This window comes from Geotrypetes seraphini, chromosome 8 (genome assembly GCF_902459505.1).
Source record: "Geotrypetes seraphini chromosome 8, aGeoSer1.1, whole genome shotgun sequence".
NCBI classification, from domain to species: domain Eukaryota; kingdom Metazoa; phylum Chordata; class Amphibia; order Gymnophiona; family Dermophiidae; genus Geotrypetes; species Geotrypetes seraphini.
In genome coordinates, this window is record NC_047091.1 from 92,038,093 (window position 1) to 92,057,310 (window position 19,218).

General features: G+C 42.6%; 1 protein-coding gene across 5 annotated transcripts in view; it reads right to left on the bottom strand.

Moving 5' to 3' along the window:
• The window catches only part of MLLT1 (MLLT1 super elongation complex subunit), a 310,004-nt gene that overhangs the window by 191,660 nt on the left and 99,126 nt on the right, over window positions 1-19,218 (bottom strand). For 3 of the 5 annotated variants that reach the window (XM_033956583.1, XM_033956580.1, XM_033956578.1), the window contains exon 3: window positions 14,464-14,581. The exons of the other annotated variants lie outside the window; for them this stretch is intronic. In XM_033956583.1, coding sequence (XP_033812474.1) covers window positions 14,464-14,581 — 118 coding nt within the window. The remainder of the gene's footprint in view (window positions 1-14,463; window positions 14,582-19,218) is intronic. 5 annotated transcript variants of the gene reach the window in all.

Below are 19,218 nucleotides of genomic sequence, written 5' to 3' on the forward strand. Positions count from 1 at the left end.
GACGCGAGGGAGTGCTACTCTTGACCTCATCCTAAACGGATTAGGGGGGCCTGCAAGAGGGGTAGAAGTGGGAGAACCACTAGGCAGCAGTGACCACAATGCGATCAGATTCACATTAGAAAGGGGGACACCCACAGTAAGGAGGACCGCAACAACTGCGCTCAACTTCAGGAAAGGGAACTATGCTGCTATGAGGGAAATGGTGGGGAGGAAGCTCAGAAACATCCTTAGGATGGAGACTGTAGGAAGCGCCTGGACCCTATTCAGGGACACCCTGCAGGAAGCACAAAGAATGTACGTCCCCAGTTTCAGGAAAGGCGGCAAGAACAAGCGATCAAAGGACCCGGTTTGGATCTCAACAGAGGCAAAGAGGGCAATAAATGACAAAAAAGTATCCTTCCGGAGATGGAAAAAGGACCCAACGGAGGAAAATCACCAGGCGCACAGGAAATGCCAAAAGGAATGCCACCGGGAGGTTAGAAAAGCAAAAGGGAACTACGAAGAGGGGCTGGCCAGGGAGGCGAAGAACTTCAAGGCATTCTTCAGTTACGTAAAGGGTAAGCGACCAGCGAGAGAGGAGGTGGGGCCATTGGACGATGGGGATAGGAAGGGAGTGATTAAGGAGGATAAAGAGGTAGCTGAGAGGTTGAACACGTTCTTCTCGTCGGTTTTCACGAGAGAAGACACATCTAACATACCGGATTCAGAGGAGCTCATAAGTGGGGAACAGGCTGAAAAATTGGAACACATAGAGGTAAGTAAGGAGGATGTCCTCAAACAGATAGACAGGTTAAAATGCGGCAAATCGCCGGGCCCAGACGGGATCCACCCAAGGGTTCTGAAGGAACTAAAACAAGAAATAGCGGGCACAATCCAGCATGTTTGCAACCTATCCTTGAAAACTGGTGAGGTACCAGAGGACTGGAAACTGGCGAATGTCACACCTATCTTCAAGAAGGGATCGAGGGGTGACCCCGGAAACTACAGGCCGGTGAGCCTGACTTCAATTATAGGGAAGATGGTGGAAGCTATGATCAAGGATGGTATTTGCGAGCACATCGAGAGAAATGGCCTACTGAGAACAAGCCAGCACGGATTCTGTAAGGGAAGGTCATGCTTAACGAACCTTTTGTACTTCTTTGAGGGAATAAGCAGTCGGGTGGACAATGGGGAACCCGTAGACATCATTTACCTCGATTTTCAAAAGGCTTTCGACAAGGTGCCACATGAAAGGCTGCTTAGGAAGCTGTGGAACCACGGGGTGGGAGGGGATGTGCACAGATGGATCGAGCACTGGTTGTCGGGTAGACTGCAGAGGGTCGGAGTAAAGGGACAATACTCTGACTGGCGGGGAGTCACGAGCGGTGTGCCACAGGGATTGGTGCTGGGGCCGTTACTCTTCAACATATTTATCAATGACCTGGAAAAGGAGGCAAAGTGCGAGGTTATAAAATTTGCAGACGATACCAAACTGTGCGGCAGAGTTAGATCCAGGGAGGAGTGTGAGGACCTGCAAAGGGACCTGGACAAGCTGGAAGACTGGGCAAACAAATGGCAAATGCGCTTTAACGTGGAAAAAGAACCCGTTGTTCAACTACAAATTGGGGGGGAGATTGCTGGGAGACAGCAGTCTAGAGAGAGACTTGGGTGTGCTGGATGCATCAATGAAGCCATCTGCGCAGTGCGCAGCAGCCTCGAAAAAAGCCAACAGGATGCTGGGCATCATAAAGAGGGGCATAACAACCAGGACGCGGGAAGTCATCATGCCATTGTATCGAGCGATGGTGCGTCCACATCTGGAATACTGCGTTCAGTATTGGTCGCCGTACCTCAAGAAGGACATGGCGGTACTTGAGAGAGTCCAAAGAAGAGCAACGAAACTGGTAAGAGGGCTGGAACACTGCCCATACGCCGAGAGGTTGGATAGGCTGGGGCTCTTCTCTCTGGAAAAAAGGAGGCTCAGGGGAGATATGATAGAGACCTTCAGGATCATGAGGGGCATAGAGAGGGTGGATAGGGACAGATTCTTCAGGCTGAAAGGGAAAATAGGTACGAGGGGGCATTCGGAGAAACTGAAGGGAGATAGGTTCAAAACAAAGGCAAGGAAGTTTTTTTTCACCCAAAGGGTCGTGGACACCTGGAATGCGCTACCAGAGGAAGTGATCAGGCAGAGTACAGTACAGGGATTCAAACAGGGATTGGACGGATTCCTGAGGGATAAAGGGATCGTGGGATACTGAGAGAGGTGCTGGGATGTAACAAAGGTATAGAAAGCTAACCAGGAAATAAGTATAGAAACCCAACCAGGTCGTGCATGTGCAAGACCGGAGGGTTAGGACTTCGATGGGAAGATAGGACTCAATGGGAAACCAAGGTGGCAAGGGGGCCCCTTCTAGTGATTCAGACAGGTCGTGACCTGTTCGGGCCGCCGCGGGAGCGGACTGCTGGGCAGGATGGACCTATGGTCTGACCCGGCGGAGGCACTGCTTATGTTCTTATGTTCTTGTCTTCCCACTGGAGAATCCACAAAGAGGTCTGGAAGGGAACATAAGAACTCGAGCTTGTACCCTCAAAAATAATGCCCAATACCCAGCAGTCTGAGGTGATCTCCATTCATGCCTTCCAATAAGCAATCAACCTCTCACCTATCCTTGGAGGTATGGCTGCTATCTTGGTGTCATAACTGCTTCTTGGGAACTGCTGTGAGCCGGGATCCTGATGACAGGAGATGTTTGGCTCTTCCAAATCTTTGTCTTGAGCCTTGAAAAGACCTCTAGTGAGAAAGACCTCCTGAGTATTGGCAAGAAAAGCTTGAAGCCATGAAAATTTATTTGCCCTGAACACCTGAAGCTCTCAGCCTGCTGTCTGGTAAATACTTTGCTTGCAATCCTACACGCTGACCATAAGATCATCCAGACCCTTGCCAAAGAGTAGTTGGCCCTTGAAGGGTAATTTGGTCAGAGTAGCCTTGCAGGAAGATTCCCCCACCCACTGTCTGATCACAGCATCCTGCGGGCATAAATAGCATAAGCGGAAAACTTGCTCAGCACTCTGAAGAGATTATACAGAGCATCTGCCACATAATCAACTCCCGACATAAATAACTAGTGATCCGCTTTGGTCTCCACTCCAGGAGCATGATGCAACTTCTGAATGGCAAGCATGTGTTACATAAGCCTCTGTTACTTTCAACCCTTACGCCATGGCTTCAAATAGCCTCTTAAGTAATTTGCCTATTGTCCAGCTTTATTCTGTAATTCACTTTATTCTGTAATTCGCTTCATTCTGCAATTTGCCTTATTATTCAGCTCTATTCTGAAATTCAGATTGTCCAGCTTTATTGCTTGGGTTGCATACATGAGATCTATATTACATACTTAAGATGCAGATTTTTGTTTTATCTATTTCTTGTGTTAATAAGTTGTACCCTCACTTCTTGCATTCTGTAATTCGCCGATTGTCCATCCTAAAAGTCATTTGACTATGGCGGTATAGAAGAATAAAGTTATTATTATCATTATAAAATCCAGTCTATGGTCCTGGGTATCTTTCAATACCACTACCCCTTTGAAAGGGAGAGAGGTACGCTTTGTAACCTGCATCACTAGGGAATCCACCTTTGGCAGTAGAACAGCTGATAAAAATCCACATCCATCGGGTACAATTTTAGTCATGGCCTTAGCCACTCATAGGGGCTCCTCCAGTACCTCCCAAAAGTCAGTAATCACTGTGTATAGATGCACCTTCTTGTCTAGTTTGTCTTGACTAGATTGTAAGCTCTTCTGAGCTGGGACTGTTTATTCTATGTTTTGATGTACAGCATTGCATAAGTCTAGTGGTGCAATAGAAAATGATAAGCAGTAGTAGTCATCATCTTAATAATGTCTGAATGGGAGCTCCTGTATTCGTTCCCTCGACCCTGAAGAAAGTTTCCGTCTGTGAAACATGCATGTAGAGAGAGGTGAAGACCGGGCGGTATCACTTTAAGCTAAAGCTAAGTGACAGTCTGATGGTTTTTAAAATTTAGCAGTTAAAATTAATTTAAAAAGTATTTACCAAAAATTTACAAAATAATAAAGGTTGGACCGACGAAGAGTTTTATAGTCAGAGGTCTCTACCCTGACAATGGTCTAAAGGTCCATACACATAAAAAAATTATCATATCAGAATATGTATTATGTACTGTGAGTCCTTAAAACCAACTATTGTAGACAATTTTAATACATGATATAATTGGAGACACAACTGAGGCACTTATTTATCTAACTGAATGGGAGGGAAAGCATGTGGTCTGAGCTTTAGTGTCGCTCATAAGCGAGCACTGAGCTGTAGATGTCTCAGGAGTCTCTAATTCATGAAGAAACTCTATAATTAGCTTGAACACCATGAACACAGCTGGGTCCTTTCCAATGTTCCCTATAATTTTTCATAGGCTGTGTGCGCAAAAAATTTCATCTGTGCGCATTTTAAAGAAAAACTAAATTTGTGTGCACTATAAAAATGATTGCCACAGGGCCCGGAGTTCAGTTATGGGCAGGTCTTTGAGTTTAGTCTGAATTAATGAAAACACAATGTAATTTTAGTTACACTTTATGTAACATAAAGTCTCATTTCAATAAACATAAATTATGTTTCATTGAAATGTTTCATTGAGCGCTACCTATAAATAAGGTGTCATTGTACTTTATACTTAAAATTTAGAAAATAACAGCAATTTAGTTTTCAAAGTTTTCTCTGCGATCTTTCACATTTATCCAGTCCGAATAAATTCTGTCAAGATCTGTTGAGCCTCCATCTTGAAGGTGACTCTTAACACGCATCAGCATTTCCAAATGCTCTAAATGTAAACGATTCCTTTGTTTAGTCTTCAAATTGTTCATTAGACTAAAACCACGCTCACAATCTGAACTAGATGCTAAGAATGTGGCACCAATGTCCATCAATTTTGCTAAATCTGCAAATTGATCATTCTGAAATGCAAATTTCATCATATCTGGAAAGCTGTTTATCAGATTGCTTTTGATTTTTTCTGCAACAAGGAGTTTAAAGTCATTGTATTGCTGAATAATAACACTTTCCTCCAGAAGAAATTGTTTATACTTTAAACAAAGAGATCTGATATGTCAATTTCCGAAGTCAAAGTCGCATTGTGATATTGCTGTACAGTCAAAAGCAAACCATTCCTCAACTTCATTTTCAAGAAATCTTTCACCCAGATGCAAACATAGGATGTTGATGAAGGTTAATATGGAATTAGTATCCACTGAAACTATTTCTCCAGACCTCATCCTGTTGTCAAGAAGACTGTTGACTTTATCACTCCACTTAACCTTATCGCCTAAGTATTGCATTCGAAGTTTGTTCAATTTACCCTATGCAAGATGAGAAGCTTCCAATGGTGTCAAACCACGTTTTTGAAATGCCATGGTTAAGGAAGCCAGTTCTGATAAGACATCATTCAAAACTTCAAGTGTAATATGAAATTGTTCACTGTTCAGCTTCTTATAGCAGTACTTTCCAATAGGATCATTATCTTTGTCTTCTTCAAAATATTTTAGCAGGGGATCATAATTTCGAATAATTGCTTTAAGTGCAAAGTGTCTAGATAACCAGCGCACTTCATTCAGAGGTCTGAAAGCAATTGATTCACATTCAGATGCATCTGCTATTTCTTGAAATTTGCATTGTTTAGTAGACCAACAGAACACCGTGTACACAGTTCTCATTAGTTTCTACTTCTTTCATCAATTTTACTTCTTTCCATGAATCAGACAGTCCCAAATCTTCCCGATGTGCAACACAATGTTTTTGCACTAAATGTGGAATGTCTTTTCTCAGCTGTGCTACAACACCATCTATTTTGCCCAACATAAGAGGCGAACATAACCATTTTATTCAGGTCAAGTTCATGTTTCCTATAGAATTCCCTAATTGCTGTTACTATTGATGTAGCATCACATGCTTCCAACTGTAGCATCCCACCAAATGATGTCCTATACTCATTTGAATTGACTGGCCGATACTTAAAGTAGAGTATTAAGTACTTGTTGACAGAAATGTCTGTGCTTTCATCAACAGTTAAAGTATGATACGTTGCTAATTTAATGTCTGCCATACAATCATCTTGCACGATGCCATTGATAATTCCAAGAAATTCAAACGCATAGTTTTTGCTTCTCCAGCTATCAGGTATACTAACATACTTCGCCATGTGCTCATTGACATCTTGAACAGAGAGCACTGAGATATTCATCTTAATGGCCAGCACAACACTGTCGACAAGAACCTTAATTTCATCAGGACTGGAACGCTTCCATTCATTACTAATTTGCCTGTTTTCTTTTTTGGTTGGGCTTTCAAGTAACATGTTAACCAGTCCCCCTCTTAAATTCAGATTTTTACTTCTGAGTTTTCTAATACTGTCGGTATGAGATTTACTTGATAGATGGCGTTTCAGAAAGTCCAGTTTCCAAACATCATCCCATATTTTTCCAGTAGAGAATTTTCCAGTTGCTTTGGCATCTTGACAATAACAACACACAACTCCATCATCTTCGTCATAGGTAAATATTTCACACAGTCGAACACGCATTGTATTTCGAGATTCCGGTGTCTCCGTTTCAACAATTTCTTCAAGCCATTCAGACCTAAAAGCTGTTGCAGCTCTCTTGCGTTTTACACTTTTCACCATTCACGGTTTAGACATTTTAAGAGTTATATCTGGTTGCAATTTAATAAACGAATACAGTTATACAACCGCAGTACCACGCTGCACACTACGACTCCACGAAATAAACAATATGGCGGAACTTCAGGAAGTCAAAGAATTGGAAGTGTTTCATATCCTATGGGCCATAGGCTATGGCCCTATGGGGCACGTGACGTGTCAAGTTCAACTGCCAAAGATAACGAAATCACGTGAATGACTTAAAATTTATATTATAGCGCTTCAATAAATGTGATAAATGGGAAATCAGAACAGCTGGTCTTCTGCAACATTTCATTTTAGCAGTGAAAATCATTTTAGGCAAAAATTTATTTTTTTGTGCATGCTATTTTAATTTGCGCGGGTTCGGCAAGTTGTGTGCGCGCGCACAAGCGCACAGCTTAGAGGGAACAGTGGTCCTCTCTAAGATACAGGGCTGCCTCTTGATTGGGATCTGAGCCTTCTAGGCAAAAAGCAGCATCCCCAACTAAGGACCTAGACTGAGAAAGTAAAGGCATAGACACAGAATCCCCTTCATTCCAGTCCTCCTCTGTCTGGACCCCCATTCCTGCGTGTGGCTGTGCTGAGGGAAAAAAGTGCTCTTAATGGGAAATACCCCTGGCACGACAAGCGCTGTGACTTCCTTATGGAGGAGCCTAAGGAGGTCCCTGATTGGCCAAAACAATGGCCAATCAGGGACTTCTTTAGGCTCCTCCATAAGGAAGTCCCTGATTGGCTCAGGCACCTCGGGATCCTCCCTTGGGAGGGGCCTGAGGCACCTCAGCCAATCATGGCCTTTGGCCCCTTCCTGTGCAACACATAATGCACCGGGGCAGGGCCTAAGGCCCACAATGCGCCAGAGGAGGAGGGACTGAGCATCCCTCCTGCTCCTAACTTAAAGGTACAGGGGGTGGAGAGGAGGGGGGATGATGGCAACTGCGGGGGTTGGGAAGGGAATGACCCGACCATCTGGGTCCAGACAGCAGGACAGAGTTGGCATCTCTCCTGCCATAAGTTCGGCCGGCAGGCAGGCAGGGATGTTCGGGGGGAAGTTCTGGGGGGGAGTGGGCTGATGGAAGGAGGGAGTGGGCATCCCTCCTACCATATTTAAGAGCAACGGAGGACATCTGGTGGCAGGAGTGAGTGGGCATCCCTCCTGTCATTTTTGGGGGTTGGGGGAGGGAGGGGGCGCTGTTGGGAGGCTTTTTTTCTTTTATTGGGCAGCTATTTTGCGTATGTAACACATGCAAAATATCTGCCATTAAGAAAGAAAATGAAGAAAAAAAAGCCTTCTGATGGAAACCCTGACAGCAGTGACAGGAGGCTGTTTCTCCTGTCACTACTGTTAGGGCTCTGCACCAACTCAGTCGCTCACTGAGCAATTGAGTGAGGGAGTTTGCATGCAAATCATTTGCATGCAAACCTGATAGTGAATCAATCGCTGTTTAAAAATCGGCCAGAGAATCAACCAACAGTGATTGAGTCACTATCTTTAGTGAATCTGGGCCTAAGTTCAGTATGGCCCCATCCCACATGGGTTCCATTACCAACTCCTTGTTGAGAATCTAGGATCTCCTTACTTCTAGAAGACCCCACAATAGGGATATTCCAATCAACATCTAGCATGTTAACATCACCTATTAGTAATACTTCCCCTTTTACAGCTATATTCTGAATGTCTAATATTAAATCGCTGTCCACTTCTTCTGTTTGTGAAGGAGGCCTGTAATCACACCAATGTAAATACATTTTCCGTTCCCTCTTTCCAGATTGACCCACAGTCCCTCTTCCTTACTCTGCAAATCCTGTAATTGTGTGGCTTTAATATGATCGTTAACATATAACGCCATTTCCCCTCCTTTTCTTCTTATCCTGTCTTTCCTGAACAGATTATACCCGATATAACTATATCCCAGTCATGGTTCTCCATAACCACATCTGTATGATCGCCACTAAATCCAATTCAGCCTCTACCATTACAGCCTCTAGATCCAGAAATTTGTTTCCCATATTGTCCCTTTTTCCATTTGTGTAGAAGTATTTAGAGGTAAGTATTTACCTGAAGGCTTATACTTACCTGGGGGCTTTGATTACCCTGCCCTACAGCTGAATGGAACTTTTTTTGCACCACCCATGAAAAATCACTCTGTGATGGGATTAGAGGAACCATAAAACATTTATTTGCCGTGCTAGTTTATAATGCTCCCTCAAGAACCAAATTTTGACACCAAAAGACAATAGTGTCCCTGGTCAAATTTTTCTTTATCACAAAGGACATTGCATCAAATCAGAGCTGTTAAGGATGAGAGGTTTAGCAAAGGTCATACAGTTGCTGGGTCAAGGGAAATCATCAATTCAAGCCCAATGATGCAACTAAAATACGCATTAGCAAAATTACAAATGACACCACCTCATTCATTGAAAGTGTTTTGGAACATGAATATTTTCTTGCCCTTCAAATATCCAGCCTCTAACCTGGTCAGTATTTAGCTTGCATCTGACAGTTCTTGGGGATTGATAACATATGTGAGATCTCAATTGAGGAACATGATGTCTTGGTAAATTTTTTTGTACCCCCTCCCACCAAGGTTCTGCCAGGTCATTTCATTGGCTACCTTGTGGAGACAACTGTTGGGTTCCAGAACAGCATATTAATGCTACCCTTGATGCATCCACATCATCAGGCAATCAATAAATTTATTCATAAGCCACTTTGTCAACCATTGGCAGGATGTTCATAAGCATTTGCAAAATCAGGAAAAATTATTAAGTGGATTTTTGTAAAATCTGCAGTTTAAGCAATTCTGTTATGCTGTGCTTTTTATTGTCTTGTGTTTAAATAAAGCTTGACAACTCGTGGTTGGTACCTTGCCTGGCTATCAGGAGTGGCCCCTAGGCAATGGGGTTACCAATTTTGCTGAACTGGCAGTGGGTCAGCCACCACTGACCAACACAAGTAATTAACATACCACATTTTGGCAACAACTTTGAAGACTAAGGACCAGATTCTCTAAAGTCACCATGCATTTAATGAAGGAGCTAACCCATCATTAAATGCATATATTTTACTACCCTATTATTAAACAGCTCACTGTGGTCTTTTCTGTGTTTTCTAGCAGCCTTCAATTTGTACTATGCCAATGTAGTACAATGAGATCATTAATATGCGATTAATATCATTAATAGGCAATTCTCAAAATGGAACACCCCTCCATTTACAAGGAATCAGGGCCGATATTTATAGGCAGGGCTATCATACCCTTTACTTTCCTGGTGGATACTTCTTAAATTTAATAAAAATATTCTGGCTCAAGTGTCAAACCATAAAAAAAGGAAGTCATATTGAGCATTGGAAAATAATAATAATTAACTAACAAAAATAGTAAACATTTAATTTTCCCCACCACCAAATTTCCCTATCCTACCCGGCTACTTTTTCATGCCACCCAGCAGAAAAAAAATTCTGGGGAGAACACTGGGAGGGATGGCCTACTAAACCACTAAGCTTGGTGTGTTGGGGGGACGGAGTGGAGAGATGGCCCACTATACCACCAGGTTTGGTGTGGTGGGGGGCTGTCGGGGAGGGAGGTTGTTTTTTGTTTGTTTTTAATAGGAGCAGCTCTTGTGTTTGTGTTGTGCACACAAAACAATTGCGCCCATAAAAAAAAAGCAGCCCCTGCTCTCCCTGCTTGCTGGTTCAAGGAAGGGAGAGCAGGGGCTGCTGCTCCACCCCCCCCTTCCCCAACAGGCAGGCAGGAGGAAGAGCTGTACTAGTGATTTTTCTTCTGAGTACAGTTCCTCCCCCACTTTACCGGTGATTTTTTGCACATATAGCATGCATATATAATTTGCATGCTATTGTGCTGAGAATCACTAGTAAAGCAAAAATCATTCCCACCATGGTATTTTTTTTACCATGGTGTTGGAGCTTAGAAAATCTAGCCCTAATTTATTAAAAAAAACATCTGAGTAAAGATGTGTCATAAGCAAAGTAAACGCAACAAACTTAGCTGCACTGTAAGATGTCAAATCTCTAGCTCATTTGCATGTTACACAAAGATATTTGCACCCAAAATATGGTGCTAATTTGCATAAACGTGGCATCACATTTTTATGACATATCTTTGCTTCCAGTTGGTTGCAAAGCCTCCTAGTACAAATCCTAGATGTACATCATGGGCCATGACTACTGGCCCAGTTATGCCCTAAATCAAAGTATAGGTCAGAACTTCACAATGTGGAGTCAAAGTAGGCCTTAAAATTTTTATTGCAACATTTTTCACATAATTTGCTGGCCCATAAAAAGGGAAGCAAGCTCATGTTAGTTCCAAACTTTGCACAGGAACTTGGTACCAGGGGTTGTACTAATCCCCAAAAAATGTCAGTCCTCGATAGGTTTTATTGAACTGCAGTGCCTGGACAAAGTGGCTGTTTAGTGTTATGTGGAGTGTGGCACTCTGTAGGTGACCAAAACAACAAAAGAACCAGAGGTCCAACTTCGTCTGCAGTGAAAAAAAAGACCAGAGCAAACAAACCAAAACTGCAGATTTGTACACGGTGCAGGCAAATTTTATTTTGACAAATAAATCTTAACTAAAAACCTTTTACCAGACGGGGGACCCAACACGGTCCGTGTTTCGGACAACCTTCATCAGGGGTCCTAATAGGTACAAATACAATATTAAAACAACCATATAAAAATTAAGATAATAAAAGTGCTATATATGAATATTGTATGTTTTGATGATCCTACTTATATTTAAGATAGGTGTTTAGGAAAAAGAATTATAGATGTGTTGAAAGAAAAAATGGGTAAGAAAGAAAGGAAGAGAGGAAATTCATGCATAGTAAAAATGTATACATAAATATAAAAATATTTGAATTTAAATATGCATAAACATGTTGAATGTGAAAAGCAAATTAATATAGAGTAAGACCAAGATTAAGCAAGTGTGAGAGAAAGGGTGAAATGTAGAACAATATAGGAGAAGGTAAATATCCTTGAAATGTGATAAAGACAGAGAACAAGAATTAGAAAAAGAGAAAAATAGAATTATATTATAAATAATCAATACATACCATGGTAATAAAGGTAAAAAGAAAAATATCACAAAAAGAAGCCTGGAAAAATAGCTATTAAGGAACATAAAGAAGAGACATATAAACATGGAATAATCTTAAACATATATCATAAATAAAAGAGTAAATAAATGAATAAGAATAAACAAAACTTAACAAAATGTAATATACAACTTGGTGATAAACAAACAAACATCATGAATTTCATTATAAATTTTACAGTGATTTAGAAACCAACGATACATATCAAGTGATGTCTGTAATTTACAATGGAAAACAACACATTCTACATTATCTTAATTTTTATATGGTTGTTTTAATATTGTATTTGTACCTATTAGGACCCCTGATGAAGGTTGTCCGAAACACGGACCGTGTTGGGTCCCCCGTCTGGTAAAAAGTTTTTAGTTAAGATTTATTTGTCAAAATAAAATTTGCCTGCACCGTGTACAAATCTGCACTCTGTAGGTGACCTCCATTCAGCTGCCTATAAGTCTCAAACCAACAGAGATTCAGCCCATAATTTAGTTGTTTTGAGACCCTAGTGAATGTCCGCCCAAAACTGTATTCAATTTGGAGGAGATAGAGCATGAATGATTTTCAAAATTGGTCCATTTGACATAGAATGACCCAGGATTCTTTGCCACACACAGAAATCTGATCATTTTACTCTGTTGCTTATCCATCATCACTGGTTATTAGTGCTGCCCGATTCAGGGGAAAAAATTTCGATTTGATTCAGTCTATTGAATCAATTTTTTGATTTGATTTTCCTGCCCAATTGGGTGGTTTTTTCCAAACATCCTGGTGGGTTTATTTTATAGCCTCTTCACCCCCTTTGCCCTCTCCCACCCACACTAGTGCTGTGGTGTAAACAAAATAAACAAAAAAAGACTTTTCCTCTCTCTGTTAAATCCTAGCTCACATTCACAGTATAACACCAGCTCTGGAAGGATAGAAATTTCAAATCTGACATTGTAATCACAAAACAGAAAATAAAATTATTTTTTCCTACCTTTTGTTGTCTGGTCATTTTTCAAAACATGTTGGTCCCAGGCTCTAGTTGTGTTCTGATAACTCGCTTGCCAGGTTCTCCTCATTTCTCGGTACTAACCATCCATCTTCCATCTCTGACCTCCCCTTCTGTTTCCCTTCCCTCTCCTAGAGGTCTGGTATCTTTCCTTTTTTTCATCTCCATCACCCCGCAGCTGCAGCGATACACCCCACCATCCCCAGATCCACCATCTCTCCTTTTCTCAACTACACTTTCATCCAGCATCTCTCTCTCCTTCCCCACCATCCCAGGGTCCACCAGCTCTCCCTTTCTCTTCCCAACTACCCTACTACCCAGTATCTCTATCCCCCCCACACACACCTTCCCTTGTGTCCAACTTCTCTCCCTTTCTGTTCCTTCCCTCCCTAAATCCCATTGTCCATCTCTCTCCCTCTCCTCTGTTTTTAGATCCATTATTTCTTCCCCCTCCCCCATGTCTCTTTGAACCCCCTTCCATATACTTCTACATCAGGGCCCCCCCCAAAGGCCTGCATGTTCTTCCAGCTTCCCCTGTCCACCCTCCATCCTCCCTCTGAATCCCTTATCTATCATATCCAGCATCTCTCTTCTGTGTCTCTGTCCCTATTCTCTCCAGTAGTGTCCTCTTTGTGTCCCTGTTCCTATGTTCCCACCATGCCCAGCATCTTTTCTCTGTTTCTTGTCTCTCCCCATATCCAGCTTCTTCCTTCTCTCTTCCTTACCTCCTGTATCTCCTTCCCCAAGTACAGGTTTTCTCCTACTATCTCTCCTGCCATCCTGCACCCTGCCCACCTACTTTGGAGCAGTATCTGTCCCTCTTGTATCCTTCCCCTTCCCCCTGTGGTATTGCATTTCTCTCTCCCTCTCTCCATTAGTCCAGCACCTCTCCTATGCTTTTCTCCCTCTCTTTTTGGTTTGGTCTCTTCACTTCACCCAAGGTCTGGCATCTCCCCTCTCTTAACTCTCTCTTGCCCCTTCCTTCTCCTCCCTCTGTACAGGCCTGGCAGGCATCTCTCAATCTTCAACATACGAGTATAGCAAATGTGTTATACTGCCCCCCCCCCTGAAGGCCTGACACTCCCCCAAGGCTTGTATGTTCCCCCAGCTTCCCTGCTTTTACCTTAAGCTAATACGTCAGCCTGCAGGATCACCAGTGCTGTAGCGATCCTTGCAGCTGCCATCGTCCTCAAAGGCACGTTCTCTCTGCTACAGTCCCACCCCTCTTCTGACGTCATGGGCAGGATCGAGGCAGAGGGAACATACCACTGAAGATGCCGGCAGCTACAAGGATCACTAAAGCACCAGCTGCTGTATTAGCTGGGGTAGTTGGGGAACATGCAGGCCTTTCCAACTGACCCCTCTCCCCCAAGCAGGAGCGGCAGCAGACCGCTAGCAAGAGGTAGCGCTGTCGCTTCTGCTTTAGGAAGGCACAGGGGGAGGGTTGGTCACTGAATCAGGAGGCCGATTTTTTTTTTTTAAATCGAATCAATTCGAATCAATTCACCTGATTCGAATCAGTGAATCGGGCAGCACTACTGGCTACCAGTGAGTTTTCAATTTAAGACACTGAGATTGATACATAAAGTTTTGTATTCAGACACCTTTGTATCTTGCATTACAAATTTGGCCATACAAACCAACTCACCACTTATGATCCTCATACAAATTTCTCCTCGTTTTGCCCTCGCCTGCGCAAGCGTGACTTGAAATGTCACATCACTCCGCTTTTTATTTTCTTGGTCCTCAGTTGTGGAAATCAATGCCTAGAGATCAACCCATATTTGCTAAATTTAAAATAGATCTTTAAACAAATACATTTTAACAAGCTTTTCCTCGTGCTGTGTAGGGTTCTGCCTATAGAGAGCATGGGATTTTAAAGTGCCAATTACCTTTGATGGGTTTTCTTCTTGGTATACATACTTCCCTATCCTTTTTATTAAGGAGTTCTTTTCTATCTTTATACCACTTTATTATTGTTAATTTTATTTTAAATTTGAGTTATAAACGCTAAGATATACATTGCATAAGTAAAGGTGATATATAAAGTACTGAATAAACCACAGTAATACACACAATCTAATATTTACATACAAAGGTATCAAGTCAGAGGGTCCCACCCTCACCCCCCAACTTTTCTCCACCAGTAGCATCAGGTTATGTACCCTTAGGGCTCATTCATGCAGCATCAATTGTATAACTTGGTATACTTATACAATTTCTCTTTGGAGTCCAGCATGCACCCCCCCCCCCCACCCCTCATTCCCCAAAGAGACAAAAAGCTAAACATGCAATCCACACACAACCAAAACACATACTCACACAAATCTCAACTTTCCACACCTGACACCCCCCTCCCCAAAAACCCATCCTACCTGAAGGCTTAGGTAGTAACCTATGTACACCTTCGCTATTTATAAGATCCCAGAGAAGCTCCCTGGCAACTCCCTACTAGCCTGTTGATCACCCCCAAAATATATCATATGCAATTAGTAATACAAGCATAACTGAAATCCCTTCCCACTACTTCAAAAATTTGCAGAGAACATTCCAGCATAAGCAGCCCCTGTGCTCTATTTGTACACTCATGCTGAACCTATTAGAGAACTAACATTTGCAAGCCTAACTAGGATATTCAGTGTGGTAATCTGACAGCCTATTGTAGGGACTAAATATATGTCTATAATGCTGTTAATCAAAAGAAAGTTGTGGATGGCTGCTGACTAGCTTAGCTGAACGCCACGATTTGGAGCACCGTAGCATACGGTTTTCTTTTCTTTACTTACTCAAAGCTGAAATGCCCAAGCAGAGAGGAAGGAGTTCTGCTATGACCTCATGGAACTCTGGAGCCACCGTCTCAGGCAATATCAAGGAGCTCCTGCGGCGGATGCAGGGAAGCTCACAGCAAATCATGACTCCCCCGCTAGAGACGCTCTGTGGAAACGGTATGGAAGAGATCACCTTGGGCTTTGAGACCAACCTTAGCCCCAATGTTAGGGCGCCACCTCCTGTGCTGTGGACTACCAGCTCCCCGCGGGCGGATGAGCTTCCGGAAGTAGGAGCTCATCTTGCATCGGAGGTCGGAAAAATCATAGAGAGGAGCTTGGAACTAGACTCCCTGCATTTGGAGGAGAGTCCATGTTTGGACGCCGAGGAAGAGACATCAGCAGGAGATGGCAGAACTCAGGAGGACAAATGACGAGAATCTGCACTAGTTGGTGAGGAAAGTTTTAAACTTTGTATTTCCCAGTTACAGAAACCCCAGGTTACCTTAGACGTGATATGGGACCTAGTTGCTAATCTTCCTCAGTGTTCTCCCCAGAAAGTTTTTCCAGCCGGGTGGCATGAAAAAGTAGCTGGGTGGGGTGGGCGAGACAGGGAAATTTGATGGTGGGGAAAATTAAGGGCTCCTTTTACAAAGATGCATTAGCACCTTAATGCGCGGAATAGCGTGCGCTAAATTGCCGCGCATGTATCTGCTACCGCCTCTTAAGCAGGCGGTAGTTTTTCAGATAGCATACGCTAATCCGGTGTGTGCGGTAAAAACACTAGCGCACCTTTGTAAAAGGAGCCCTAAATGTGTACTATTTTTATTAATTATTATTTTCCAATGTTCACTATTGCTTCCTTTTTTTAAGGTTTGACACTTGTGCCAGAATATTTTTACTAAATTTAAGAAGTATCCAATTCTAGAAGTGAATAATTAGATATTTGCCCTCTTTCAAATGGTAAAGAGCAGTGGTCTCAAACTCAAACCCTTAGTGGGGCCACATATTGGATTTGTAGGTACTTGGAGGGCCACAGAAAAAATAGTTAATGTCTTATTAAAGAAATTACAACTTTGCATGAGGTAAAACTCTTTATAGTTTATAAATCTTTCCTTTAACAGTTAAAGGAAAGATTTATAAACTATAAAGAGTTTTACCTTATGCAAAATTGTCATTAACTATTTTTTCTGCGGCCCTCCAAGTACCCTATTTTTTCTGCAACCCTCACATTTAAAGTTTAATATCTTTCCTTTCTCAAAACTGACACATTTCAATCACTATATTGAAAATAAAATCATTTTCCCTACCTTTGTTGTCTGGTGACTTTATTTTTCTGAAAACAACGAACAGACTGCAGATAATGTACAAGATGCAGGCGTTGTTTATTAGTAAATGCAGTAACATATACAACCTTATGGCCAACCAAGGGACCCGACACGGTCCTTGTTTCAGATAACACGCCTTCCTCAGGGGTCTATGGTGGTTAAGGTATAAAGCAAACTGCATAAAAGATAACAAAAACACGCCAATCATGATCAAATGGGGTCAAGCAAGTGTTACACAATGCCATTTGATTGTGATTGGCGTGTGTTTGTTATCTTTTATGCAGTTTGCTTTATATCTTAACCACCATGGACCCCTGAGGAAGGTGTGTTATCCGAAACACGGACCGTGTCGGGTCCCTTGGTTGGCTATAAGGTTGTATATGTTACTGCATTTACTAATAAACAAAGCCTGCATCTTGTACATTATCTGCAGTCTGTTCGTTGTTTTCTGGTTGCTGTTGTTTACTGCAGACTACGTTGGACTTTCTTTCTCCCTTTTGTGCATCAACTTTATTTTTCTGTGCATTTAACTATGTTTCCAGGGTCTTCTTGTCCTTTGACTGTTTTTCTCTCCGTCTTCACTTTCTGCCTTGCATCCATCTTTGGCATTAACTTAATATTCAATTTTTCTGCTTTCTTTTCAAAATCTATGTTTCCATGTCTTACCTTCCCTTCTATCTCTCTCTTCTTCTGTCCCTATTTCCATGGTCTCCATCTCTTTCTTTCCTTTCTCTCCATCCCTCCTTCCTTCCTTTCCCCTGGTCTGGCATCTGTCTCCTTCCCTCCCCCAACTTTTTATTTCTTTCACCCTGCCCCCTTCTTTCTTTCTCTCTTTCTCCGTGCCCCCTTCCTTTCTTTCTTTCTTTCTCCATGCCCGCCCTTTCTCTCTCCATGCCCCTTTCTGTCTGTGTCCCGTTTCCCTTCTTTCTTTTTGTCTCTCTGTCCCCCCCTTTCTTTCTTTACTTCTCCCTGTCCTCCCCCAAGCCACCACCATTGGGGAACAGGCCGCCACCGCCGCAATCAGGTAACAGGCTGCCACCGCCGCAATCGGGGAACAAGCTGCCGCCGCCACAATCGAGGAACAGGCCGCCACCACCGCAATCGGGGAACAAGCTGCCACCACCACAATCGGGGAACAGGCCGGTACCGAGGTCTTAACTCTCCCTGCATATCTTCCCCAGCGCGGGCCAACCAATTCACGCCACCCGTCAATTCTAACGTCAGGGAGGAACTTCCGGGCCAGCCAGGCAGCAATTGGCTGGCCCAGAACTTCCTCCCCAACATTAGAATTGAACGTCGGGTGGCGAGAATTGGTCGGCTCCGAGCTGGGGAAGATATGTAGGGAGAGCTAAGACCTCGGGCGCTGACCTGTTCTCCGATTGCGGTGGCTTGGGGGAGGGAAGCAGATTGGGGACCCCTGCTTTAGGCAAGGACAGATCGCGGGCCGTAAAATAGTCCCTGGGGGGCCGCATGTGGCCCACGGCCGCGTGTTTGAGACCGCTGGTATAGAGGTTTAAAAAAGGGAAATGCATTAATGAAATCATTAGGTTCAATCTAGCCATTTATTTCTGCATGAATTTAAACAACTAAAAAAAAAAAGATAAATATAGCTCATCCAGTCATACAAGAAACATCTCTAAAGCACCTCTAATAATATTTTGATCACTATATTCCTTCCTGAGGTCTCACTGAGGATATGAAATAGTTGCGATCCCCACTTCCAAACCTCTTCCACATAATTTGAAGGAGACCTGTGTGATTGCACTACAGCAAAATAAAAAAGTAGCAGATAAAAATCAAAGTGAGAGCTAGGCAAAACAGTTTAGGTAAAAATGCAGGTAATAATTAGCAATGTATTAAAAATATTTTATCTTTATTTGCTTATAATGTCATTTGAAAGCTGTTTGATGTTAATACAGCTTTAATTTAATTCATTATAGTGTGTGTGTGTGTGTGTGGGGGGGGGGACAACACCTACATCAACAGTAAAGTTAGCATAGGGTCATTAAATCCAGTGGCGTACCTAGTATATATGACAGCCAGTGCTGATCATTTTTTAATAACCCCCTCCTCTATATAAAAAAAAGTTATTTTTAGTAATAATCCATGAGTTACACAACAAGGGTGCACCTAGGAAAAGGCAGCATCTTAAACACTGCAGTGAGCACTAGAACACCAACACATGCATTGTAAAACTAAACAAGCCAGATCCTGCACAGTCAATTGATCCTGTACAGTCATTGCTAACAGAAAGTCATGTGCTTTTCATACACACAGAACAGAGATACACCCTCGCCTAATATGGAATAA